At 35.2% G+C, this 27,705-nt stretch overlaps 1 protein-coding gene across 8 annotated transcripts in view; it reads right to left on the reverse strand.

Annotated features, from left to right (window-relative positions):
* The window catches only part of PUM2 (pumilio RNA binding family member 2), a 96,903-nt gene that overhangs the window by 24,265 nt on the left and 44,933 nt on the right, over positions 1 to 27,705 (reverse strand). For 4 of the 8 annotated variants that reach the window (XM_061154864.1, XM_061154865.1, XM_061154863.1 and 1 more), the window contains 6 exons: positions 24,135 to 24,260; positions 21,066 to 21,208; positions 19,661 to 19,790; positions 8,020 to 8,163; positions 7,610 to 7,903; positions 3,351 to 3,587 (listed from right to left, as the gene is read on the reverse strand). In XM_061154864.1, the coding sequence (XP_061010847.1) occupies positions 3,351 to 3,587; positions 7,610 to 7,903; positions 8,020 to 8,163; positions 19,661 to 19,790; positions 21,066 to 21,208; positions 24,135 to 24,260 (1,074 nt within the window). The remainder of the gene's footprint in view (positions 1 to 3,350; positions 3,588 to 7,609; positions 7,904 to 8,019; positions 8,164 to 19,660; positions 19,791 to 21,065; positions 21,209 to 24,134; positions 24,261 to 27,705) is intronic. The other 4 variants (XM_061154868.1, XM_061154867.1, XM_061154866.1 and 1 more) reach the window with 3 other exon arrangements.

Here is a 27,705-nt window from a genome sequence, read left to right on the forward strand (position 1 = left end):
AAAAACCCCTACAAGTCACCTTCAGAAGTTGCTAAGGAATCAACTTAATAAAGTTACAAAATATAGGAAAAAAAATTAAGCATTATCATGATTCTTATATGAACTATGTATTTCAGGGTAACCTCACAACCAATCAAAGTTCTTTTCCACAGAAAAATTCCAGCTAACCAATGCAAAAGGAATGACAGAGTTAGAGAATCACCATTTTGCAATCTCTGAAGAAATATTCAGGTGATGATGAAAGGTTGCTAAGCTGTTAAGTGGATCTGGCTGATGGAAACAACCTCACCTGGAAACAACCAGATATGTGTCTCCTGATATGGTGCAGCAGAACTATATAACCAAATAACAAAGCAAACAAACAACAAGATGAAACCACTAAATTTAATTACATTTTACAGAAAATTCAGAGAACAGAGGAACACATTAAATACCATCATGAGGAAGAATTCATCAGTCAAGAATGTGGGATATTCAATAGGACAAAGTTTCTTTCACAAATACATGTAGAGAAGAAGAAGAAGAAAAAAAGAGGATGGAAAAATGGTTCCATATCAAAAGACATATCAAACAAATAATGGATCTTATTTGGACCCTAACACAACTGTAAAAAGACATTTAGGTAAATTAGGGAAATTAGAGTAATGAGAATTATAAATGTTAAAAGGTATGATTTTGATATTGTGGCTATAAACGTTTTTTAAAAAGGAATCTCTTAGAAATTTCACATTATAATATGGAATATAAGATTACTTTTTCATGCTTCTGATTTCGGTATATTTAAAAAAGCTGCAAATCTTAACAAAAATGTTTAGGTTATAAAAAAATGGAACAACCAAAATCTATCAGTTGAAATACTGATTCTTCAATCACAAAGTGACTACTAGTCATCCTACTAAAAATATTTATGTTCATGAAATTACAAGTATTTTTTAAAAATGAAACATCTCCTGGAAAACCAGAAGCACACAATGTTGTTATTAGCTTTTTCTGTGAATCAAGTAGCTAGCAGTAGCAAAGGCATAGGATAGGTGGCTTAAAAAAAAAAACAAACAAAGATGCTTCATCCAGTATTCTAAGACTGTAGATAGCTAGACCTACCAATAACGGTTACATGTCTTAACATCTCATAAGAAAATCAACTGTAACTAATTAATTCCAGTCAATTTTAATGAAATGGAAAACTTATCTCTATTTTATAGTATTATATTCTTAGTGTATGACCACAGTAAGATTATTTTTTAAATGGCTATGCAAATTCATTTCCTTAGGTATTTTATAAATCAGCAGCCTTGATAGCCTAACTTATGGCATAATCCACTTCAGGAATACACAATTTAAAATATATTTTTTAGACCAGAGAGCATGTTAAGTCTTGCATCATGAGTCAATGATATGAAAGTGAAGGACAGATTATTTTCATAAGTACTATGTGAAAAGCAAATTTATGAAATCTACTGAATTATTTCAATTTGGCAGGGTCTCTTCCTTGTTACCAAAAAAGGCTGCTAGTTATAGTATAACTAAAGCTAAAAGAAACTAGGGAATCTCAAAAGAAAATAATCTACAGACAGTTTCAATCAGAGGTGTATTAAAATACCAGATTTCAAGGTGAAGCTAACCTAAGGAGTTAAGCTTAATCTGTGGGCACAAAAGTATCAGAGTACAATGTAGAACTCCTGGCCCACATGATTACTCCTCATAACTGACTAGAATTCATTCCATAAGCATTTATATGCCTGGATTCTTTATAGTCAAAAAAATCTAGATTGTGGTTTAATTAGAGACATCTAAAAGGTCATTATAATCCAATTTCTAAGCAAGTTATATAGAATAATAATGCCATTTACACAGGCACTAAAGCACTACATAAGCAGTTAACAGTTGACAGAAACCTGATCTGAAACTTACCTATGAAAAAAATGACAGGACATAACAAATATAATCTTAACGAATAAAACACAAAACTATTATGAAATGTCTATCTTAGGTATGTTTTGTTCCAAATTTTGGTGTCAAAGTCTCAAAGCCATGTTTTAATGTTTTAAATGGGAGTAGTAGGAGTGGGTCTGAATAGAAATAATAAAAATCAAGAACTGAATAGCTCCTGTGACTGAGAAAAGATAAATGAAGGACGGTGGTAGACTAAAAACTGGTTAAGTTTACACAAACAGTGCTACAAACCAGGTCTGAGGACCCCACTCACATAAATTAATTGGTTGCGTATAGTTAATATCCCCAAAAGAGCAAAGGCTCGGAACTGGGGTGGAGGACCAGTCTTTTTAATAAAAAAGAATCTAGCCCACTTTGTAATAACATAAACCTAAATGATGATCACTGTTAAAGATTCCTTTGTTACATGGACACTTAACTACATTACTGAGCTTTTGGAAAAAACAGCTATAGCCTTATGACTGGGGGAGGGGCTCAAACATAATCACTAACTTTTATTTGTTTACAAAAGCAAGCATTACTCTTTAAATCACAAGCTAATTAATATCTTTCCAAGCATATATAAAAATCAGCAACAGAACTCCTCATTTTTAAGTAGAAATGACTAGAATCAGAAAAATCCAAAACCTAATTAATAAAATACTTGGAAGAGACAGGGATTCATACAGAGCCTCTGATATCCAAAAACCCCTCAAAATATCCTGTTAACTACATGGTTAAATACATCTTGGAGCAGGAAAAAGGGAACCATCAATTCAAATAATCCTGGGCTGGGGGCAATTTTAATATACAGATATAAACCAAAGTTCTAAATGTCCCAACTACAAGGGTACAAAAAACCTAGAACATTTTTTCTTAAACAACATATTCAAAAGTAACAGAAGTACATGGACCAAACCCATACATAGTAAGATTCTCTAACTCACAAACATACTCAATTCATATGCCCTGATATAACCCTTTGGTAAAAGACCAAAGCAAAGACCATCATACTAAACTAAATTATTTAAAGTTCAGTAACTATGTGACTAACATTTTGCTTTTGGTGTGCACAAACTTTTGATGGTGAAATTTATTTCACTATCACATATAAATAACTGACTTTTCAGATGAACTAAAACACACACAAATCAAAAGCACAGACGAGAAAAAACACACCACTGTATTTCATAAAAGGAATAAAAAATACAATAGGGGTCTTTACCTTACTGTACATCAGACCCTCACTTTGAATTTTCACAAAAGTAGAACTTTTTCAAAAGGATAATATCTAAAAGCAAAAGCAATTTGGCATGTTTTATCCAACATTAAATATTTTACACATATCATAAAACATACACACAAACACACTTACATGTATACATACGAATAAAAAGGGTTTTGGTTTTTTTTTTTACCTAAATGCAAACTGGATGAGGATCCATGTGATGAAAGTGATGGCGGTGGCGTAAGTGAATGTCCTGGAGTTTGGCTTGGCAGAGGCATGCCTATTGGACTTGGAGAGGAGGAAAATCCCAGACTATTGTAAAATGGTTGCCCTATGGGTGCTAGGCTGCTACTAGATCTTTTGTACAAGTCAGAGCTAGTAGATAGAGACTCTCTCCTTGTGGCACTACTACTTGCAGAACTGCCAACTGAAGAAGAAATAAAAAAAACCCTAATTACATACAGTGTTAACTGAATAAAACCTATCCCCAACTCTTGCTGGGAAATAACAGAAGTGATCACAATAATTATTTTTAGAAACATAACAGAGAAGATAATTACTGTGATAACTATATATACTGTGATAAGTATATATACTAACTTATTAATCATAAAAGGGTATAAATGCACCCCAGGAAAATGACCAAATATTTACCAGCAGTCATATGATCATTATTTCACACATATTTACCACTGACACATATGATTACTGTGCTTTAATACCCTGGTATGATTTATAAACCCTGAAACTTTAAGTTGTCTGCTATGCTAGAGATTAAATTTCAATAAGGTTATATTTTGGTAGTATCCTAACCTTTGGAACCAAGTTCTTAGACTTCAACCCAATGCCAAGAAAAGATTATACTGATAAACAGAATATTAACACATTCCCCTTGCTATTCACATTTGATTTGGGTTCCAGCTTGTGTTCAAACCACTCCTTTAAGTCCATATTGGCCCGAATATTAGTCAGCTGTGAAATACAGTGGCAGCTTACTCCTCAGTACTTTTTGCACTACACATTCTCCTGACTCTTCAACAGATAAATTACGAAATACATATTGGAAAAACCAAACTTTAACTGCTAGCTTTCTGTTTTCAACCAAAGACATGCATTCACTTACCCCTCGAGATCTTCCATTCTTAAGATGATAGTCTGGCCTCATGAACTGCTTACTTAGGTAAAGGTATTACATCCCTTACTGTACTACACACCAATTTTTTGTTTTTCACTTAATCCCCAATTCAACTATTAACTTTCTAGTCCTTTTTTCATTTTATAAAATCATAAAAGAATGGTAGATTCACATTACCATATAGCTATGCAACCCGAGATCTGGCTATTAATCAACAAATACTTGGATAATCAAATTCTTTACAAAGTGTTTTTAAAAGGGTTGTCCAAAACTCCCAATTCACAAGTCTCACTTAGAGCCTGTATTTTCAAGCACACTTTTTTTTTTAAACTGTCTCTAAGCCTTTTAAACCAAATCTTTTTATATTTAAGATAATATCATATTACATTTTTTAACCTGTAAAGTTTTTAAAAGACAAGCTCTATATTCGGACCAATATGGTTAATTCTTTTAAAGAAAATTTTAATAGGTCAATTATAAATAGGTCGTAAGGGTACAGATTAAAGAGAAAAAATAAGCAGAGCACATGATGGTAGACCAAGGTAAGCTTATTAATACAGAAGAAAAACTTAATTACACTGGTTTTACCAAAACAAAAATCCTATAAAGGAAAAATACCAGGCTCATTCTACTGTATTAAGCAAAATATTATATTAACAGTATTCAACCTTTTAAACCAGTGAATGCGGTTTCTGAAGGACTGATCAGGTTTTAACGAAATTCTCACTTTTTAAGATATATTATAGGGAAATACTAAGTAACTATATGCATTTTTAATACAACAAATAAATACTACTGTAAGAATGGTTGTGGCAAAATTGTCAATGTATGCTATAATAACTATGCTAATTTAAAAGGACACTGTCAAAGTGATTTTTCTAAAACATGGCTACATTTGTAATTTCTATTTATTTCAGAAAACATTTAACTGACAAGGAAAAAGACAAAAGCCCTCTAAATGAGAGCAGCAGTACTATCATTCCCCTGGCAAATAATCAAAGAAACCAGTTTTGACACATGCAATATCATTTTCCTCTAAAAAGGAAAAGCCAAGCAAAACATTTAAAAGAAATAGCTTTACTTTAAACATAAACACGTTGGCTTCTTAAATTTTACTATCTGCCTAAATTATCTGCGACAGTATAACTATAAAATATAAAACAAAATATACCTAAAATATTTAAGAGGCTAGATAATGACAGTGGAGTCACTAATCATATATCAATTGTGGATAAAATGTTAAATCACGAGCTTTCAACTGTAAAAGAACATTCTAAATAGCAGGTTATAGAAATGGTGATTTAATCTCTATATTACAATGGCTAAGCTTCCTGGCTATCTGAGTTATAAACCGGGGTATTTAACACTGTTAAGCATTAATGATTTCATCATACGGGTAAGAGGATGGCTGTGTACATGGTACTGTGTATGTACAATTGCATATAAGTATATTTCAGATCTCATATAGATATGGAATTGCCACAATGTGAAATAGTAATGGGTAGATTTCAAAGGGTACATAAGTGCAGCATTTGAATGAACGCTCACAAGATGTCCAAGAGGAGGGAGATGATAGGTTTTTTACTGGTATTTAGGGATAGCAATCGTTCATGTCCTCTGAAGCAAGGTAAAACAGAGGTACCCCAAGCTGGAAATCAGAATGGAATAAAGCAATGCTCATAAATAAGAGAGAATGAAGATAATTTTTTGGCAGAGGCATCTGCAGGGGACAACTATAGAGAACAAAATGTTGATGACTTATCAGTTCCTGAATACAGGGGGAAGGGTCTTAACAAATAAAGAGACAAGGAAACTTGGGAGTATACCAGACTATCAGTGACATTTTATTATTACAAAGGGAACAGGATATTTATCTTTTCTCTATTTTTCCTGTATTATTCAGGGCCTACAAACCTACAGAAACCAGTTATTTCCACAAAAGTTTTTTTTTTAAGTTATCTGTTCTTTTGATTTTCTTCAGCAATCTAGGATTATCTGGGGCAACTGCTTGTCAACTGTTAGAAACAAAAAAGTGAGTCTATGAGAGTGCCTGGGCTACATATTAAAACACTAAGCTCCAAACGTAATGAAACAAATCAAATAGGAAAATTAAAAGACTGAATAGTCTCTATGTTCACTAGATTTTTCCTGAGAAGTTTCCATGCCCATTCTTTAGGCAATTTTTTTATTAGGCAAATACGATATTTCCTTTTTGTATCTCATTATATCAGAAAAGAATTATGCACCTAAAAGTTAATAGGTGTTCTGGACCATCCCTATTGAAAACGTTCAAAGAGTTAAGAAGATACTTTCGTAGAAATCTGGCAAAAATAGTAATGACTGGCATGTGTTAGTTTGGCCATTTTTTCACACCAGAAAAGAATATAATTTCATGTGGTGGGAAAACAGACTAGAAGCAGATTCTAAAGACTCAAGGACACTAGAGAAATGAAACATTTCTTGAGGTGTGAATAAATGTCCCTCATAAAGAAAAGGCTGTCAATTATACCAAGAGAATGAGAGTAAGCTGTTTTTTCCCTAATGTTTCCTGAACACTCTGGAAATACCAGAGACTGATAATACATGTGTCAACAGGGTGTCAATGTGGGCCTCTTCTGATTTCAGCTCTTTCTCAGTTATAAAGTCAGTTTCTGTGGGTACATTATTTATTTTGTGAAGCTATTTAAAATTTGGACTTCTTAAGTATTATGTATAAAACTAGGATACAAGCCGGGGAGGAGTCTTTTTAAACGTATTTTTAGTGATAAAGGCTAAGTTGTTTAACCTAAAATAAAGACAGGCATCCTTATTGTAGGGGCTTCTGTTTAGAACATTTCCTTATATTTTATTTTTATATATTATACCAAATAGGGACCATAAATATTAATTAACATTTAATAAGAATAAATCATCTGATGAGCACACAGATAATTATTATTTTAAAATATCAGAAACTTAAGATAGCAAAGTTTTTACTGCCTCAAACATTAATATTATAGGGAAAAGGGAAGAGCTAGCAATGAGCATAATGTATATTAGCCCAAACAAATCTTACTAAAACAAAAATTACAGTAGTGTAATTCTTAAGGCCAGGAGAAACTATATTATATTTGAGTAAAGAATGGGCTGCTTGAAACGGGTTAAACATTCATAAACACTGCAAGAGGTTTCTGTCTACAAAACTAAGCCAATAAACCAGTATCTTATTCTTGTCCTTTCTATACTACTAGCCGTTGTTCATATTAATATTAAAAACAAATACATGTACCTCATGTCCACTTAGCAGAGTACACTCATCTTAAAAAGAAACTTACCTGATGAACCAAATCCACTGAGGGCTGAGCCTATAGCAGCACCCAAAGAGCTACTGCTTCCAAAGCCAAGAGATGTACTTCCAGGTTGGCCAGGTCCGTGAGAAAATAACGAACTGCTCTGGGAGCTATTAGTCAGAGAAGTGCTCCCATAAAATGAATTAGACTGCAGATTAGTGCTTGGCGGCTGCTGCTGCTGCTGCTGCTGCGGTGGTGGCTGAGTGCCAATTGGCCGGAACAGACCATTTGTGCTGCCTGTGAGACTATTTGCAGTTCCTCCAGCTGCTGCTGCTGCTGCTATAAAATAAATTTCAGACACTTCTTGTGACTACCCAGAAAACCATTTTCTATTTTTAAAATATCTCAAACACCACCAGAAAATTATTATCCCTGAAAATGTCAGTTACACTTACCAGCTTGTGCTGCTGCTGAACTAATTAAAACAGGTGTTGGAGCCATTAACCGAACTGGAGCTCCAAGGCCAGTTCTTGCTCCAGGGCCAACCACTAAGGCACCAGTCTGATCATAATAGGCAGTTGGAGCTAGTACTTGATAGCCTAGATAATAGCAAAATAAATGTTTACCAATGAAAACATTAATATAGAAAGCATGTTATTTACTTTCTCCCACAGTTGTTTTTATCAACCAGCAAACACAGCTATTTTTACTGTGAATATAAAACCATTAGTTATTATATAAAAAGTAAACACATCTGAGAAGGTATTACTAAATAAAAGAAAATCTAACAAAGCCTAAATAAAATTTTTCCCTAAATTTTGACAGCGATGCCTCTTGCTTATGGACCACAGAATGATGAGATACAGTCTTTGCTTTTGAAACTGTAAGTAATCAAGGGCTGATGCTTGAAAATTATTACCACCAATTAGTTCTCCTGAGAGGAGAATGGATAAAAGACTAAGGGAATTGAGAGAAAGCAGTGTAAGATTCATTAGGTAATTTTAGTAAATTTCTAAACCAAGTGCCTCACTGACAGCATTTCCTTAGATTTTCATTTGCAAGCAATCCTTTAAAGATAAAATCATGATATAAACAGGTAACTTAAAATCATAAAGTTTAACAGTCCATTTGTAAAGGGTCTCAAGCTAGAGTCTGAATAAAAATCACATAGGCATTAGTAGTATTACAGCCTTGACCACAAGGCAGGTGACAATTTGCACTGTTCAGAACTATAGGAAGAGTAGTTTCTCTCTTCACAGACTTTCTCAGTTCCTCATCTGAACCACAGAACAGAAAATGATTATTTCGAACAGAAAAGTGACTTTTTTGCCAATTTTCTCAAAGATGATCCAAAATAACAAATACCACTCAAGATGCATGGGAGAAGAGGTAACTATCTCTCTCTATATATATATACATACATTCATACAGTGGCTATTTTAAGGCAATAGGTTTATTTTCTCCCAGGAGTCAGGTTAAGAAACGCTGTCTTATACAGTAACAAAGACTCAGGCTCAAAAGTGTAAGGACCACTTGCAAAAAGGTACTAGCAATATTGGATATGTTTAAATTTAAACACCACCTTCCAAACTAGGACCAAAACTTTCACATGTAAAGGCTGTTTTAATAAAATGCAGTAACTCTGATCCACAATTGCAGCTTTATTACAATGGATATGAATTATAGGAGGACCAGCCAAATGAAGGGCTGCACAGGGCAAAATCTAGGAGGAAATGACCTCTCCTCTCAGAACTAATTGGTAATAATTTTCAAAGACCTTTCCTCATAGAATGAACATGATAATTTGAGAAATTATCAGATATCCAACTGTAACTGTCATATAGAATATGCAAGTCTGGAGTTTAATAGAGAGGTTCAGGTTGGATTCACAAACAAGGGAGTGGTCAACATAAGCATGGTATTAGCTAAAAATGATCCAACCACCAAGAAAATAAAAGGGTGGGGCCTATGGCCTGGAGGGTACTTCACATTAAGAGGCTGGAGAGAGGAGGAACCAAAGAAGAGACTGAGAGGAAACAGCCAGGAAGGAAAAAAAACCAAATCAGAACACAGTGGTCTCCTGGAGGCCAAAGAAAAAAGAATTTGAATGAAGACTGAGCGATTAACAATGCAAAATGCTGCTAAAAGGCATTAAGAGTTGGGAACCAGACTAATGAATTTAACAATATGGAAGTCATTCTGGTAAGGATGATAGTCAGTGTGGTGAGTTTAGTAAGAATGGAAGAACCATAACAAGTATAGAAATGCTTTTGAATTTTGCTGTAAAAAGGACCAGAGCGGAGCTACAGAAAAGTGGCTGAGAATAAAATTTTTCTTAACCAGAAAATGTTCTTGTTTAGCAGAGCATGATACTTCTTAAGTGTTTAAAACATTTATTATTGTGAAATAAAATAGAAAAAGTGCAAAAACCAAAAGTACATTATAATGATTACAACACAAAAAAGTATAACCTCCATGCAAGTCAATAATAGAAATAGAAAACTGCCTGGTACCCACCTCTTGTAAGTCCCTGCTCTACCACAATCTTCTCTTTCCCTGTTGTTTAATCCCTAAGTCATGTCTGACTCTTTGTGACCCCATGGACTTGTAGCCTGCCAGGCTCCTCTGTCCAAGGGACTTCCCAGGCAAGAATACTGGAATGGATTGCTAGTTCCTTCTCCACTTCTCCAGGGGATCTTCAGAGTTACACAACATCTTACTTCCCACCTTACTTCTCTCTCTAAACAATCATTTGACTTATTTAAAAAATTTTACATGCAAGTCATCCATGTTGTTATACTTTGTTTCCCTTTTCACTACTGTATAGCACCTCACTAAACAAACACCAGGATACATTTACACTGTTTTTTTACATTCTACATTTACATTGTTCCCAGTTTGGGGTCACTGCCAACAGTAGTGCCATAAACATTTTCATATGTGTATGTTGGTGTGTTATGAGTACATATTTCTCTAACCTAAGATGTACAGCAGCTGACACCCTGAGTTAAAGGGTATGCGTATTTTCAAACTTTGGTAATAATGCCAAACTGCCTTCAAAGTGGTTGTGCAAATTTACACACTTAACCACCTTGGTATTAAGAGTTCCCACTGCTCCATGACTTTTTTTCCCCCATTTATTTTTATTAGTTGGAGGCTAATTACTTTACAATATAATATTGTAGTGGTTTTTGCCATACAATGACTTTAAAAATACTTGATAAACTATCAGACTTTTAAAAACTGGCCAATCTGAAAGACAGGAAGAAACATTAGGTTGTGGTTTTGACTTTCTTTCCTCAGAAGGAAGTTGGGTGTCTTTTATATGCTAATTGTGCCTCAGCATTTCCTCTTGGGAAAACAACTGTTCAAAGTTTCTCTCACCCATTTTCCTACTGGCTGTCTTTTGTTATTGATTTATTTTTAATTTATTTATTCTATAAAATAATTTTATTTTTGGCTGTGTTGGGTCTTTGTCGTTTCAAGGGGTTTTCTCTAGTGGTGTGAGGGTTTTTCTTTGCAGTGGCTTCTGTTGAGGAGCATGGGCTCTATGGCATGAGGTCTTCAGTAGTTGCGGTTCAAGGGCTCAATAGCTGTGCCTCCCTGTTTCTACAACACAGGCTCAACAGCTGTGGTGCATGGAGTTGAGGCGCTCCGTGGCATATGGGATCTTCCAGGATCAGGGATTGAACCTGTGTCTCTCACACTGGCAGGCAGATTCTTCACTACTGAGACACCAGGGAAGCTCTCTTATTGATTTATAATTCTTTATGTATGCTGTATTCAAGTGTTCCACAGTTTCTTCTTCCATTCCTAGCCTGACCTGTCATTCTCTTTATGGTGACTTTTGAAGTAATGGGTTCGAATTTATTATTTCCTTTATTTTCATAACAAAATTTCCCTATATTACCTTCTAATAATCTTTAAAATTCCACTTTCCCACACAGGTCTAAAACCCAAAATGTAAATGATTAATGAACATAGGGTAAGTCACGGATCCCAATTTGAACAATTTGTTGTTCAAAGAATCAATTTTCTTTATTTCACCTTATTTATAAAACAAGTTCTTCCTCCCTATTGCTTTTTGCTGTTTTTTTGGGGGGAATTAATTAGGTAGGTAGGTGTCCCTTCCTTTTGGGATCTCATTTTTGGGGTCTCTATGTCTCTCCATGCAGTAATTCAACTGCAGCTTTAAGAGTAAAATTTTACCCTAGAGTATAAGTCAGAATAGACCAAGTCCTTCTACTCATTTTTGTCCTTTAATAAGAGTATTGTGGCTAATCTTGACTCTGCATTTTCATTAAATTTTAGTATCAGCTGTCAAAGAAGCCCACAGTAAGAACCCACTGGGTTCTGATTGGAAATGCATTGAAAGTACAGGTTAATATGGGACGAATTGGTATGTTTAAAACATTGAGTTGCCCAATGGCATTTAGGTCTCCTTGAACAAAGCTAGTGGAGGTGATGGAATTCCAATTGAGCTATTTCAAATCCTAAAAAGATGATGCTGTGAAAGTGCTGTACTTGATATGCCAGCAAATTTGGAAATCTCAGAAGTGGCCAGAGGACTGAAAAATGTGTTTTCATTTCAGTCCCAAAGAAGGGCAATGCTGAAGAATGTTCAAACTACTGCACAACTGTGCTCCTTGTACACACTAGCAAAGTAATGCTCAAAATTCTCCAAGCCATCCTTCAACAGTATGTGAACCATGAACTTCCAGATATTCAAGCTGGATTTAGAAAAGGCAAAAGGGTCAGAGATCAAATTGCCAACATCCGCTGGACCATCTAAAAAGCAAGAGAGTTCCAGAAAAACATCTACTTCTGCTTTACTGACTACGCCAAAACCTGTGTGGATCACAATAAACTGTGGAAAATTCTTCAAGAGAAACTTCTCCTGAGAAATCTGTATGGAGGTCAAGAAACAACAGTTAGAACTGGATATGGAATAATGGACTGGTTCCAAACTGGCAAAGAGTACGTCAAGGCTGTATACTGTCACCCTGTTTATTTAACTTAGAAACAGAGTACATCATGCAAAATCCAGGCTGGATGAGGCTCAAGCTGGAATCAAGACTGCCGGGAGAAATATCAATAACCTCAGATACACAGATGACATCACCCTTACGGCAGAAAGTGAAGAACTACTAAAGAGCCTCTTGATGAAAGTGAAAGAGGAGAGTGAAAAAGCTGGCTTAAAACTTATCATTCAGAAAACTAAGATCATGGCATCTGGTCCCATTACTTCACAGCAAATAGATGGGGAAACAATGGAAATAGTGACAGACTTTATTTTTTTGGACTCCAAAATCACTGCAGATGGTGACTGCAGCCATGCAACTAAAAGACACTTGCTTCTTGTAAGGCAAGTTATGACCAACCTAGACAGGATATTAAAAGGCAGAGACATTACTTTGCCAACAAAGGTCCATCTTAGTCAAAGCTATGGTTTATCCAAGAGTCATGTACAGATAGGAGAGTTGGACTATAAAGAAAGCTAAGTGCCAAAGAATTGATGCTGTTGAACTGTGGTATTGGAGAAGACTCTTAAGAATCCCTTGGACAGCAAGGAGATCGAGCCAGTCCATCCTAAAGGAAATCAGTACTGAATATTCATTGGAAGGACTGATGCTGAAGCTGAAACTCCAATACTTTGGCTACCTGATGCAAAGACCTGACGACAGAGGATGAGATAGATGGCTGGATGGCATCACCAACTCAATGGAAGCTCCAGGAGTTGGTGATGGACAGGGAAGCCCGGCGTGCTGCAGTCCATGGGGTCGCAAAGAGTCAGACACGACTGGGCGACTGAACTCAACTGAACTTAATGTCTAAACAAAGCTGTTTTCCCAAAGAAACTGTACACTTTTTAAGACTTATTCCTAGGTACTTACTACTGTAAATAATCTTCAAATTTTACATTTTAAAACATTATAGTGTTGGGAGTTCCCTGGCTGTCCACTGTTTAGGACTTGTGTTTTCAATGCTGTGGGCCTGGTTCAATCCCTGGTGGAGAACTAACTTGACCAAAAAAAAAAAAAAAAGCTGTTGGCTGACAATAAAGATTTTATGCTTGATTTTTACCTCTGAAAACCGTAGAAAAAACATTAATTCTAATATTTTATCTGCAGTTACTATAATCATATTTTCTGCAAATGACAATTATTTCTCTCTTTACAGAGCTTTTTCATTTTATTCAAATTTCTCTCATGTTATATAGCACTGGCTAGGATCTCTAATACAACATTTAAGAGAAGTATCGTTAGCAGAACTCCTTGTCTTTTTCCCAATCCTAGATAGAAAACTTTCAAATACTGAGTATAAACAGGAAGTCTGTCATCCTTTGGAGGTGGGGTGGGTTGTTTAATTCTCTTTGACTTCCCAGCATATTAAATCTTCTGATTCATATCTGTAAGTCAATATGTAAATTTATTATAATGTTCTGCATCTTTTGAGAAATTCTTATGATTTGTATCTCTTATTTTAATCATTTAATGTGGAAAATTATACTGTGTGAGTTATTAATGCTCATCTTGCATTCTTGGGATAAAATCCAACTTGTTCATGATGTATCAGCCTGCTTTATATTGCTAGATCTGGTTTGCGAGTATTTCAGGACTTCTAAACCCATGTTCGTAAGTCTGATTAGCCGATAGTTCCTTTTCTGCACATCTGTAGGTTTCACTACCAAGACTAAGCCAGTGCCATAAAACGGCAAGGGGAGGCCAGTGTTCTTCTGGTCTCTGGAGCTTTAAAATTTAGAAACTACTTCTTTCTTGAATGCCTGGTATCACTCACCAAAAAAGTTGTGTTAGCCTGGAATTTTCTTGTAAGACTTCTTAATTACTCAATTGACTTAACAGTAACGAACTTTAGATTTTCTATGTATCACTGAATCTGTTTGATAATATTTTTCTCATTATTTGTCTATTTTGTCTACAATTTCCAATTTCCTAACATGAGATTGATACCTAATATCCTGTTATGATGATTCACTTTTTCTGATATTGGTTTTTTATGTCTTCTCTATCATTTTTTTTTTTTTTTGATGAATCTCTAAGAGGTTTATCAATTTTATTAGTCTTTTTAAAAAAGCAACTTTTGGGATAACTTGACCTTTTAAATTGTATATTTGTCATCTATTTCATCTACATCAGTTTCAATCTTTATTATTTCATTTCCTTCTTTAATTCTTAGAATTTATTTTCTTCATTTTACGGTTCCCAGATAGAAACTTATTTTCTAATGTATGTATTCAAGCCTCTATACTCCAGCCATTTGCAAAAACATGGATGGACCTAGAGATTATCATACTAAGTGAAGTAAGCCAGATAGAGAAAGACAAGGAATCTTAAAAAAAAAAAAAAGATACAAGTGAATTTATGTATAAAACAAAAACAGATCCACAGACACAGAGAACAAACTTACAGTTACAAAAGGGAAAGGAGGGAACAGAGGAGTTTCAGATTAACATATACACCACATACAAAAAAGATAACTAACAAGGACCAACTGTGTTGCACAGAAAACTATACTATTTTGTGATAGCCTTTAAGAATCTGAAAAGGAATATACACATATAACTGAATCACTCTGCTGTACATCTGAAACTAACAACATTGTAAATCAACTATATTTCAATTAAAAAGAAAAGGCATAATATACTCCTCTTTTATGTTTTGTTTTTAGGTGTAGTAAACAAGTTTAAATATGCAGCATTTTCATAATCAATCAGTTCAAAAGTTTCTAATTTCTATTATATTATCTTTGTTACTTAAAGAGCTTGATAAAACACAAGACACTAAAAAAGACACTCCTCACACTGAAGAATTACACAATTCATAGAGAAGGTAACATACTGTATTTTTAATCCTAAAGTGCCACTTTGCAGACCTGACATTGATCAAATAACTTCCCTTAGGGAGAAATATATGTAACTCTTTCACTTTAATTTTAAGACACTTCCCACCTCCAAACATGCTAAAATAATTAACAAATCACAAACAGCTAAATGAAACACAAGGCAGAGAGAAGTACTAAAGAAAGGAGCAAGTTATGTGCCACAAGAATGACAAAAGCAGAAATGACTATTATTTTGTTTCTTTTTTTGGCCATGCCGCATGGCAGGCAGGATTTTAGTTCCCCAACCAGGGGTCGAATCCATGCCCCCTGCATTGGAAACACTTGAGTCGGAAATCACTGGACCACTAGGGAAGTCCCAGAAGGAATAATTATTCATGAACAAGCACTGGGAAAGATTCAGAAAGGCTTCATGAAAAGGATCATATTAAAAGACGAAAAAGAAAGTTAATCACAAGTATAAAGCAAGGCTTTAAAAAGGAAAATGTAAAACTATATATCCTAATTTTGCTTAAAATTTATAAAAAGGTATGCTAAAGGAAAATTGTTGGCTAGAGCTAAAAGCATAAAAGAATGTTTGTGGAACAGTCTGGGGTCTAATATGTTGAAGTATAGAACCAGGACACTGTTGATGAGTTTAAAAGGTAGTTTGGAGCTCAATTAATGGAAATGTTAGCAACCAGAATGGTATAAACTAACCTGGAATTTTGAAAGGTAACCAAAAGAATAAAAAGATGAAATAAACTGAAGAGACTAGAGGCTTACAGAGTTAGTGGGAGGACATAGGAGAGGCCGCATAAGAATAGCTGAGATGAAAAGAAGTGAACATGAGATAGAATAACCAAGAATTGGCAAGTCATTGAATGTGGGCATAGAAGAAATTAAGACTTAAAGATGACTCTGAGGATGAAGTAAAAAATTTCTAGCTCAAGAAGAGAAGGAAGTTAATAGTGAAATAGGGTAAATAATAAGATAAGCAAATTTGGGAGAAGTGAGTTCATTTTGGGAAATTTTCAGTTTAAGGAACAGCAGGAACATACACATGGTAATATTTTGTACAAAGGTAGTAATGTGTTACGTGTTCAGAAAAGAATACAAGATGCAGATGTAAACTCACTTGGTGTACTGGCACAGGAATAACAGGTGAAAAGTGAAACCAGTTAAGATTCTCCCACAGGAAGTATATAAAGCATCTCTATTTTTCCAATACAGAAACTGAGGTTCAAAGAGGAAAGCGAACTGGTCAAGGTCACACAATCAAGTGGCAGAGTAACAGGGCAGATCTGACTCCAAAAGCATCTAGTCACTAGACTAGACTGTTATTTACGTTTAATTGATATACAGAGGAAAGGGAGACTGACAAAAAGCAATGAGAAAGATGGGAAAGCCAGGAGAGTAAAATATCACACAGACGTAGGGGAGAGGAGTTTCACAAAGTTAGACATACAATCAAGAATTGAAGAATGAAGAAAAATTAGGATGGAGACAGGAAGTCATACTCTGGCACTGAGTTACGTTAGAACTACTGAAAAAGAATCGTGGAGGTGGGGCTTAAAAAAGCAGTGTCAGATATATAAGTTCTGAAAGGGATCAACAGAGTTAAGAGGGGAGCACAAGAGAGAAAGTTTTTTACGATGAAGAGGCAGACTAGTATCACAGTGGTTACAGAAAAGGAGGTGGCAGAGGGAGAAAGACTGAAAATGTAAGACTAAGAAACAATGGATAGCATATACAGTCATGCAGAAGGACTGAAAGTCTATAACCAACATAGTACAAGGAATAGGGATTTAATGGATGAGAAGTGAAACACAGAATGTGGAAAAGCTAAGAATTCTATGAGATTTGAAGAAACAAACACCAATTTTCTTAAGCAAGCTCCTCTATTAGTACATAAAATTTTATAACTATGTAACTATTTGAATAAAGGAGAATTATTTCATCATGGTTCTGGGCAGAATGAAGTACAGAAGACAGAGAAAAGTTTCATAGTGAGAGAATGATATAAACAATCAACACATCACTTAGGAACAACAATATTAATTCTAGAAAAGCCCTTTTTATGAGAGTGATTTTTACATTTATAGTCATAAAGGAACTAAATGTTGTGGCTCAGAAGATTAAGTAAAATAACCTGATTTCTTCCTAAAAGTTTTACCTGCTTTTAAATTTCTCATCACTCCAAAGATAGTCAATTCTTTATAGACAAATATACTGTAAAATGTGGTTTTCTGTTAGGATTACCAACATAAGAGTTCACTGGTGAACAAAACAAAACAAAAAAGTGCTTTCTTATAGAACGGAAGTGAACATAAAGATAAATTTTGAGAAGATAAATTTATCAACTTTGATAAAATATAAAAGTTGATAAAAGTTGATAAAATTAACTTGATAAAATTAATAGCAAAGTTGATATTATTTGTTGATAAAGTTAATAAAATTGGTAAAGTTGATAAAATTAATAGCAAAATACCTTGATTTTTTTTTAAGTCAACAAGAACATGAGCTGAACATGAGGAACAGGAGCAAAGGCATTTATAGGAAGTAAATAATAGGACCAGCATCAAAAGTCTAAAAAAAAATTAGCAACAGTAAAAGGGAGTAGCAAATATACAGGCCAGAAGCATTCTGTTAAATCACAGTCCTACTTAGAATCTAGTAAGGCAGGACTATGGTACTCTGTGACTCTTCTCCCTTTCCATTTACAGCTAAGAAACAAGAGGGACCCAGAACAGTCTTAGCAGGGGCTTTCATAAACTCCCAGTTCAGTTCTTTTCAGCTTTGTTCCATCCCTACACGTGGCTGTAATTTCAGCTTCACAGTCCATTTCACAAAGAGCTGCTTTTGCCAGGTCTCTAATCTACAGCAGCTCTGGGACAGTAGCTTCCATGAAGCAAGATGTAGCTGGGGTAAAAAAGGAAAATAATGAGAATAGCCCTGTTCTACTATCATTTGTACTTCAGAGACAGTATTAACATCCTTTTTCATTCAGTAGGCTAAACAAGACGGTAAATTCTGACCTTAGAATTTCAGAGAGAACAGAATGAATGTAACTGATACAGAATTCCTCACAACAATATAAAGAAATACTTAGCAGCATATTAAAAAACCGTCGAATCATGTAAGTCAGGACCTTCTCCAATGCATTAAATACATCTCCTACATGATCTGAAGAGAAAATTCATCTATAGCACAATTAAATGAAACTGGAACATGTATTTCATTAATAAGTACAGTTGACTCTTGAACAGCACAGGTATTAGGGGCACTGACCCTCTGTGCAACTAAAAATCTGCATTTAACTTTACAGTCAGCCCTCCACACCCACTCTTCTGCACCTGCAGGACTGAATCAACCACAGACTGTAGTGCTATAGTACATCTTTACTGAGAAAGATTCAAGTACAAGTGGACCCACACAGTTCAAACCGGTGGTTGTTCAAGGGTCAGCTGTACTCTACACAGTTAAAGGAGTACTCTTAAACTAAATGTAAAAAAACAGCATGCTTAAAAGTGGGTCTTTAGGAGTGCAGAGATATGAAGGAATAGAACAGGAGGTGATGCATTATCTACAGACATTCAAATGTAACCTTTAAATTTCACTTTAAAAACATAACAAGTGCCACTTTATTAGCTTAAGAAAAATACCTTCCATCTTTCACTATTAAAGTAGTAATTTCCACACAAATTAACTTCACAAAAAATGTATTTTGCTGGTCTTTTCTAAAAGTTGTACTGCAGCAACGGGCAGAAAATTTACTAAATACTGATGCCATTAGGTTTTAAATATCAATAGATTAAAATACTATAAATGTACTAAATAAGGCTGAACTAAGTCCTAAGTGGAAAATGTTTGTACATTTCTCAACATTAACTAATTAAATGACTAACCTTGTAAGGCAGGAATGGCAAATAGGTTTTGTCTTACATGCTAACAAATGGTTTTATTTCTTAAAGCACTGCATTAAGAATTCTGAGCTACGCTCCATTAGAAAGATGCTATGATTCACACTATAAACAGACTAATAAAAAATGTTTTTGAGAATTCTAATGTACATTTGTCATCCCTGTCATTAAGTCTCACAAAAGATACTGATTTCACCTATTGGCACCTGAGTTCTAAATAATTTATTGCAGTGTAGGATTTTAAGGTGTGTTGATTCTTCTCACTCCTCGGTGTGACAATCTACTTTAAACCTTTTAAATCTATCCAAATTTCCACAACCAACCAACTATATACCTGGCATGCCGGTAGCAAGACCCTGACCAAAAGCCAAAGTTGGATTTGCTGCTGCAAGTGATTCAGCTTGCTGCCCTTGCTGGCCCTGATTGGGAGTAAGAGGGCGCTGACCTGCCCCAGCACGGAGAACCTACAAAGGACAAATGATTTCCTTAGAAACGATATTAGAAAATAACAAATTAATTTATCTTGGACAACTTTATATTGCAGAAAGCCTTTGGTTATTCTTTGAACATATTTACATTCAAAGAAATGTCAGTTTACCATTAAAAAGTACAAATTATGTAATTCAAGAACATAATCTATTAAGCAACATGGAGATTTTATAAGGTCTTCACAAAAAATTATTTCTAGTATTTGTGCTCTTTAACTTACCAAAGTAGCATTAAAATGAGAGAGATATTTGGGGAGAAAGGGCAAAAGTTTAGATGAAGAAAAAAGTTTAAATTTTGTAATTTTCTAAGACTGAAAACTATAAGTTAAATGATGATTCAATTAGTCTCTTACAAGATTGTGATGCATCAATTTCACAAAGGTAAATACTTCAACAGTTCAGGACAAGGGGGATTCATCTCAAGTCCAACCATGGAAGCAAGCATCATGCCACAAGTATGGGTAATGTTTAGGCAATGTGATTTATTTGTTTAGCCGAAGAAGACAGATTTTAAGAGTATTAAATGGTGCTATGGTATAATCTATAAGGACTGAGTCAAAGGACAGCTTTAACAGAACATCAACATAGTTTAAAAAGAAAATTCAACTGCCAAGTAACAAACACTGTACTTGTCATTAAGTTGCTTCTTTGGTGTAAGTATGATAAATTTGACAACCAGCATTCTGGCACTTTTATCAGAATTTTACTTTGACATTTATTTACAAAAATAGCTTCAGGAAAGCGGAAACTGGGAACAAAATCTTCAAGATAAACATTTTCTGTTTTAAGAAATTAAATCTAACCTTTACTGAAAATATTTCATCTTTCCTTGCTTAAAAACAAAGAACCTAGTAACCTCCTTTTTCTGGTCAGAAATATATTAAGTTAATATTTAAAATAGTAATTTAAATACCCAGAAGAAAATGAACTGACAATCACTTTAATAGAAACACTGTGAGTACACTTCAAGAAGTGGAAAAAAAAGTGAAGAAAAAATTAAAAACTGTTAAGAGATTTCAAGACAGTTTCAAAAATGGAAATGCAGAAGTGGAATAAACTAAATATTAAAACTCATATAATTAGAACTAGAGGGGAAAAAAACCCATAATACTTGTGTATCAACTTTATGATAGGTACTATGCTAAACACACTGGGAAAAATAAACAGAGAAAAAACACAGATCTTGAATGCAAGGGGCTCATACAACTTCAAAGATTCTTTAGATATTATTTAATGAAGGCAAGCCTATACCTGTTGCTGTCCAGGCTGAGCTTGTGATGCTGCTTGTTGATTTGCTGTGTTGTTTGCGGCAGCTGCAGCTTGCTGCTGAAATAAATTGGCTGGATACACCCCCCACGGAACACCATAATACTGAGGTGGAACCACTGCCGGACCTAAACCCCACATCCCACCCCCCCAAAAAAATTTAAAAAAAGTCACTACATTTTATAGAATAAGGTTGGTCAGTTACCATTAGATCATAAAGAAAGGAACAGTGCATTAGACTTAGAGTAGATGTCCTTACAATCCTATATCCACATGGAATTGCTTTCCCCTTTCCCAATTCTACTAGAGACAAAGCCTACTGAGGCATGGATTATTAAAAAAAGAAGTATTCAGAGGTGACATTAATGAAAAGAGGTGGTATTAATGAAAAGATATGAAACTAAACTCAAGAGGGACAAATGAACTGACAGAACACTTAATCACCTTTTCAACAGCTATTGAATGCTAGTTTATGCACTTGACACTGGCAAATAGGAACATTAGACAACATAAAGATTTCCTATATTCAATTCATCACTCTTTTGAAAAAGGAATTTTTTTAACTGAAAACATTTTTGGCTTTTAATTTGTAAAATATAACATAAAATTAGGGAACATTTTGGTACTAAGCTTGCTAACAGTATATTTTATTTGCAAACAGAATTTTAAAATATTTTTCATATCTGAAACAAAATCAGTTTCAACTCTCAGAAAGCAATTGAAAATCACATAAAAACAAATGAAACGTCAGTGCTTATGTGATCAGGAAACTGGAACCAGTAAGTTAAGACAAGAATGAACTATATTATATAATCATAAAGGGACAAAGACATAAGAAAGCAACCCAGGAAAAACAGTAAATTCTTGCTCTATCTACTTTATTCAAGATAAAACTTAATTTCTGGTCAGTACGTAGTATCACACAAAATAAGACTTGCCATTAAATTAATAATTAACATGTCATGTTTCCAGGCTGATAAAACAAACATGTCCTAAATTCCACTGATATGGTTTTTAGTGTATCTGGTGGTGGTGGTGGTGGTTTAGTCGCTAAGTCGTGTCCAACTCTTGTGACCCCATGGACTGGAACTGAATCTGGGTCTCCTGCATTGGAGGCAGATTCTTTACCAACTCAGCTACGAGGGAAGCATTACATATTAGTGTATCTAACGTGTATTTTACAAAGTCAAACTCTTGGTTTCACTTTGTTTTAGAAGAAAATAAAGCCTGGTGTAACTGAACCGCTAACATGAAAAGCTTAAAAAAAAAAATTCAAAGACAGTTTAAGCAAAATGTACAATAAAGACTCTTAAAACGTAAGAAAAGGATTTATGAAGAAAGGATACACTGTCACAACAAAACAAAAGAATCAGACATCCAGCTAGAACTCTGTCCAAAAGTAGTCAGAAGTCACCTGTGGCTACACAGTTGAAAGTTGAATAGCCTGAGCTGAGATGTGTTCTAAGTATGTAATACATACTTACTATGGGGATTTTGAAGACTTAGCATTAAAAAAAAAAGTACCTACCAATAAAAACTATCAATAAAAAAGTACCTATCTATAAAAACTATCAATAATCAATAGTTAAACCAAACAGATCACTGAAATTAAGTTCATGTTTTTTATTTTTATAATATGGTTACTAGGGAAAAAAAAAAACTAAGTTACATTATCTGGCTCACGTTCTATTTCTACTGGACAGTGCTGATCTCAGAAAGTCTAAGTAAGTCCAGAATGCCAAGAATCCTTATCTTGAAACTAATGATCACTTAAATTGCTTCTTTCAGGTTCCACAGATTCACAGATTAATGATTCTCTGTACTTAAGATACACTAGCACTTTACATATTAACATCCAGTTAAATGGTACCAGGAAAGCTCACATCCTTATGGAATCACAGGCAGATCTACACCAAAAGTACTCATTGTGACAGGTTAGTTTCAGTTGGCTAACTAAGGGATCCAGCAGGAATTTGAAATTAACATTTTTCCCCACGTCTTAAAATTCTTGTGTATTAAAAAAAGGTCCACAGATACCTAAGAAACCCATAAATGCCTAAGAAAAAAAATACCTGTTCTGCAGGCATGATAATAAATAACTACCAAAAGCAGATATAACATTAATTGATCAGTGTTAATTCAGTGAATTTATCACTGACAGCTTCAAGTTATGAAAAGCTTGTCAATCAGCAGCCTCAACCAAGGAAACACACTTCCATGGTTTATATCTCCCTGCTCCTGTCTTGGTAACCAACATAAATCATGCTTAAGGCTAATTCATTCCTGTCTCTATAACTGACTCAATGTAAAACAACTTCTCCCTCTAAACCCTAGACAACAAATCACTTTGCTCAATAATATTGTGCCAAACCAGTACACAAGTCTTCCTTACTTAAATAGGAAATACAATTTGGTTTAAAAAAATTTTTTTTTCAGCTTTAGTGGAATACAATTGACACGTGACACTGTGTACTTTTGCTTTTTAGTCCAGATTTTGAGTGGCAGTTATCAGGCTTTGACATTTACTAATATATTCTTTCCAACTCAATCCCACCTTTTCATCCCTCAGCTTGCCTGTTTATTCTAATATTGCTAATTAAACTTTACTTTTTAGATACTCATTCACTCAAGACTGAACCTCTTTACCTTGTCCTATTCCTGACCTGGGTATTTACTATTCCTGACCTGGGGGTAGCTGCGATAGAGACGCCTGTGAGTGTCCAGCTTATTTTCTGAGAAGTAACTTTATCTGCATTGTCTCTGTGGGTAAATGGGATCAGTTACAAGAATAAAGATTTGCTAATGTAAACTTTTTGAAAACTATGAAACTAAAACGTAAACCAACTATGCCCAGGAGGAAAAGAGTTATCAGACTTAGGTTTTCTCCTGTAGCGTTACAGTTGAAAAATAAACTAACTCTGGAAACTTCATTTCACTCTGGATATGTTTCAGTTTTCCCTAGGAACTTTAAATTGCCCCAATAGACAAAAGTAAAGCTTACCCCCAAATTAAAACTAAATCCAGAACAAGCAACAAGTATGAACAGTGAGTTACCTGCTAATGTAGCTGCTGCAGCCAATCCTGCTGCAGTGTATGGATCAGTCCCTGGAGGAGCAGCACTAATAATATATGGATTTGGCACAAATGCAGCTGGAGCAAGGCCTGCTGAAAATACACCAGCTATATTTGAAAGAGAGAGAAATAATAAAAACATATGCGTGATTTTCTTCATTAGGAAAAAAAAAATTCTATTCTGAAATTGGGGTTGGGGAGGAGAGAGTATATAATGATTCTAACTCTTATTACCTAAGTGACCTTGAGCATGTAATGCAAACTGGTTCTGGGGTTCTTCATGTATGCAACAGGTATATAACCGGTAAATTCTGTTCAAATTAAATATAAATGATTGTATAGTACTAGCACATAACAGGCACACAATAAATGTTTAGAGCTAGAATTACTATTGTTCAATAGTGGTTTTTCATTCAATCTTTATTAGGTCAACTATGAGCTAGGCATTCAACACTGAGGAGGACAGATATGATCTGCCCTCACAAATCACAATCTAGTCAGAAAAACAAGTAGAATACAGTGTAAGTGCTATGAGCACAGAGAGACAGGATATCAAAGGAGCTTTTGGTAGGATGGTATGGAGTTGTAGTAAGATAAAACTGGAGCCATAATCAGAATGAAGACTCATGAAGAGTTTCCTGGGTCATGTTAAGCAGTTGGAACTTTACTCTGAAAGTAAAAGAAAAACAGTGAGTTTTAAGCAGGAGAATTAAACCCACTTCTGAGTCTAATATATGCCAATATAGATTTGGTAAAGGAGGCTAAGGAAGATTTATGCTAGAATTTCCTCTTCTGGAAACTAAATGTGAAAAGTACAAGGTAGGAAATAGCTAAAGAGAACATGTTTAAAGTTAAAGGAGCTCAAAAAGGCTCAAGTTGAAAAAATGGTGGGGGATGGATATAGGCATAAAAAGCAAATGGACATAAAATAACTTTTATGATTACTATATTACAGTGGTTTTCATGTTTCTGGACTGTGACGCACAACATAAAATATTATTTCACATGGACCTAGCATCCACACACGCAAATGCCACAAACAAAAATCTCAAAAAAAGTTTACCCTTATGAAATTTCAATACACTCTAAAGTAAATTGCCAATTTTAAGAAATAATGGCCACAACCTACAATACTGATTTCATGGCCAGGCAACACATGGCCATTTGAATAAAACAGAGGGTTCAATTAAATCCCTGCACTATTTAAAAAATCATTTGCTCAAAGTTGCATTCTTAGTTATGCCCTACATCAAAGGCTTTCGAGATTTCCCTCTAGTGTCTCTACTGTGATTCAGCTCAGTTCAGTTTAGTCTCTCAGTCACGTACGACTCTTTGTGACCCCGTGAACTGCAGCATGCCAGGCCTCCCTGTCCATCACCAACTCCCAGAGTCCACCCAAACCCATGTGCACTGAGTGGGCAATGCCATCCAACCATCTCATCCTCTGTCATCCCCTTCTCCTCCTGCCCTCAATCTTTCCCAGCATCAGGGTCTTTTCAAATGAGTCATCTCTTCGCATCAGGTGGCCAAAGTATTGGAGTTTCAGCTTCAACATCAGTCCTTCCAATGAACACCCAGGGCTGATCTCCTTCAGGATGGACTGGTTGGATCTCCTTGCAGTCCAAGGGACTCTCAAGAGTCTTCTCCAACACCACAGTTCAAAAGCATCCATTCTTCTGCGCTCAGCTTTCTTTATAGTCCAACTCTCACATCCATACATGACCACTGGAAAAACCATAGCCTTGACTAGATGGACCTTTGTTGACAAAGTGATGTCTCTGCTTTTTAATATGCTGTCTAGGTTGGTCATAAATTTCCTTCCAAGGAGTAAGCGTCTTTTAATTTCATGGCTGCAATCACCATCTGCAGTGATTTTGGAGCCCAGAAAAATAAAGTCTGACACTGTTTCACCATCTATTTGCCATGCAGTGATGGGATCAGATGCCATGATCATAGTTTTCTGAATGTTGAGTTTAAGCCAGCTTTTTCACTCTCCTCTTTCACTTTCATCAAGAGGCCCTTTAGTTCTTCTTCACTTTCTGCCATAAGGTGATGTCATCTGCATACCTGAGATTACTAATATTTTTCCCGGCAATCCTGATTCCAGTTTGTGCTTCCTCCAGCCCAGCGTTTCTCATGATGTACTCTGCATTTAAGTTAAATAAGCAGGATGACAATATACAGTCTTGACGTACTCCTTTTCTTATTTGGAACCAGTCTGTTGTTCCATGTCCAGTTCTAACTGTTGCTTCCTGACCTGCATATAGGTTTCTCAAGAGGCAGGTCAGGTGGTCTGGTATTCCCATCTCTTTCAGAATTTTATTTATCACAGTTTATTGTGATCTACACATTCAAAGGCTTTGGCATAGTCAATAAAGCAGAAAGAGATGTTTTCTGGAACTCTCTTCCTTTTTTGATGATCACGACAAGAATAAAGATGTTTTGATATACATGTTCTACTCCTATTAACTACAAATTGAAAAGTCAGGACCTAACTTTATATTCTATATTTTTATTACTAAAAAAGACTGCTTTTAAAAACTCAAAATACTACTAATATTTAAGTATAAAAAGTGGAAAGCCGGGACGTCCCTGGTAGTCAGGTGGTTAGAACTCGGTGCTCCCAACGCCGAGGGCACAGGTTCAATCCCTGGTCAGGGAACTAAGATCCCACATGCCAAAAAAATAAAAATTATTTAAAAAGCATAATTTCATTTAAAAAAAAAAAAAAAAGTGGAAAGCCAAAGTCCTCATGTAACCTTTACTGACCATTAGTTTATTCTTCTCAATTTTCTTTTTTGACTTCAGAAATGATTTTAATATAGCTCTCTCCATATTTATACTACAAAGCTGACAAAAAGGCAGGAAGGTTTCAAATATTTGAAAAAGAAGGAATTAGTTTGACCTAATGGATATATTAGGGCTTCCCAGGTGGTGCCAGTGGTATAGAACCCGCCTGCCAATGCAGGAACTGTAGGAGATGTGGGTTTGATCCCTGGGTTGGGAAGATCCCCTGGAGGAGGGAATGGCGACCCATTCCAGCATTCTTGCCTGAAAATCCCACAGACAGAGGAGCCTGGTGACCTATGGTTCATCAGGTCACAAAGAGTGACTGAAAGCAACTTAGCACAACGTATATATACTGAAACTTCTGCCAAAAAAGGGAAAACTTATTTTAAGCTCACATGATTCACTTAGAAATATTTACAACATATGAGATCTCAAGCCATATGCTTGTGTGTGTTCCTATTGTTGTTTAGTCACTAAGTCATGTTTGACTCTTCTGCGATCCCACGACTGTAGTCCGCTAAGCTCCTCTGTCCATGGATTGCCCAGGCAAGAATACGGCAGTGGGTTGGCATTTCCTTCTCCGGGGGATCTTCACCTACCTAGGGATTGAACCTGCATCTCCTGCACTGCAGGCAGATTCTTTATTGCTGAGCCACAAGGGAAGCCTATTATGTGTGTGTACACATAAATGCATATGTTTGCATGTATACACATACATGTGTTTGAATCTATGTTTATATGTGCATATGTATAAATACATGTC

This window comes from Dama dama, chromosome 11, assembly GCF_033118175.1.
Source record: "Dama dama isolate Ldn47 chromosome 11, ASM3311817v1, whole genome shotgun sequence".
NCBI classification, from domain to species: Eukaryota; Metazoa; Chordata; class Mammalia; order Artiodactyla; family Cervidae; genus Dama; species Dama dama.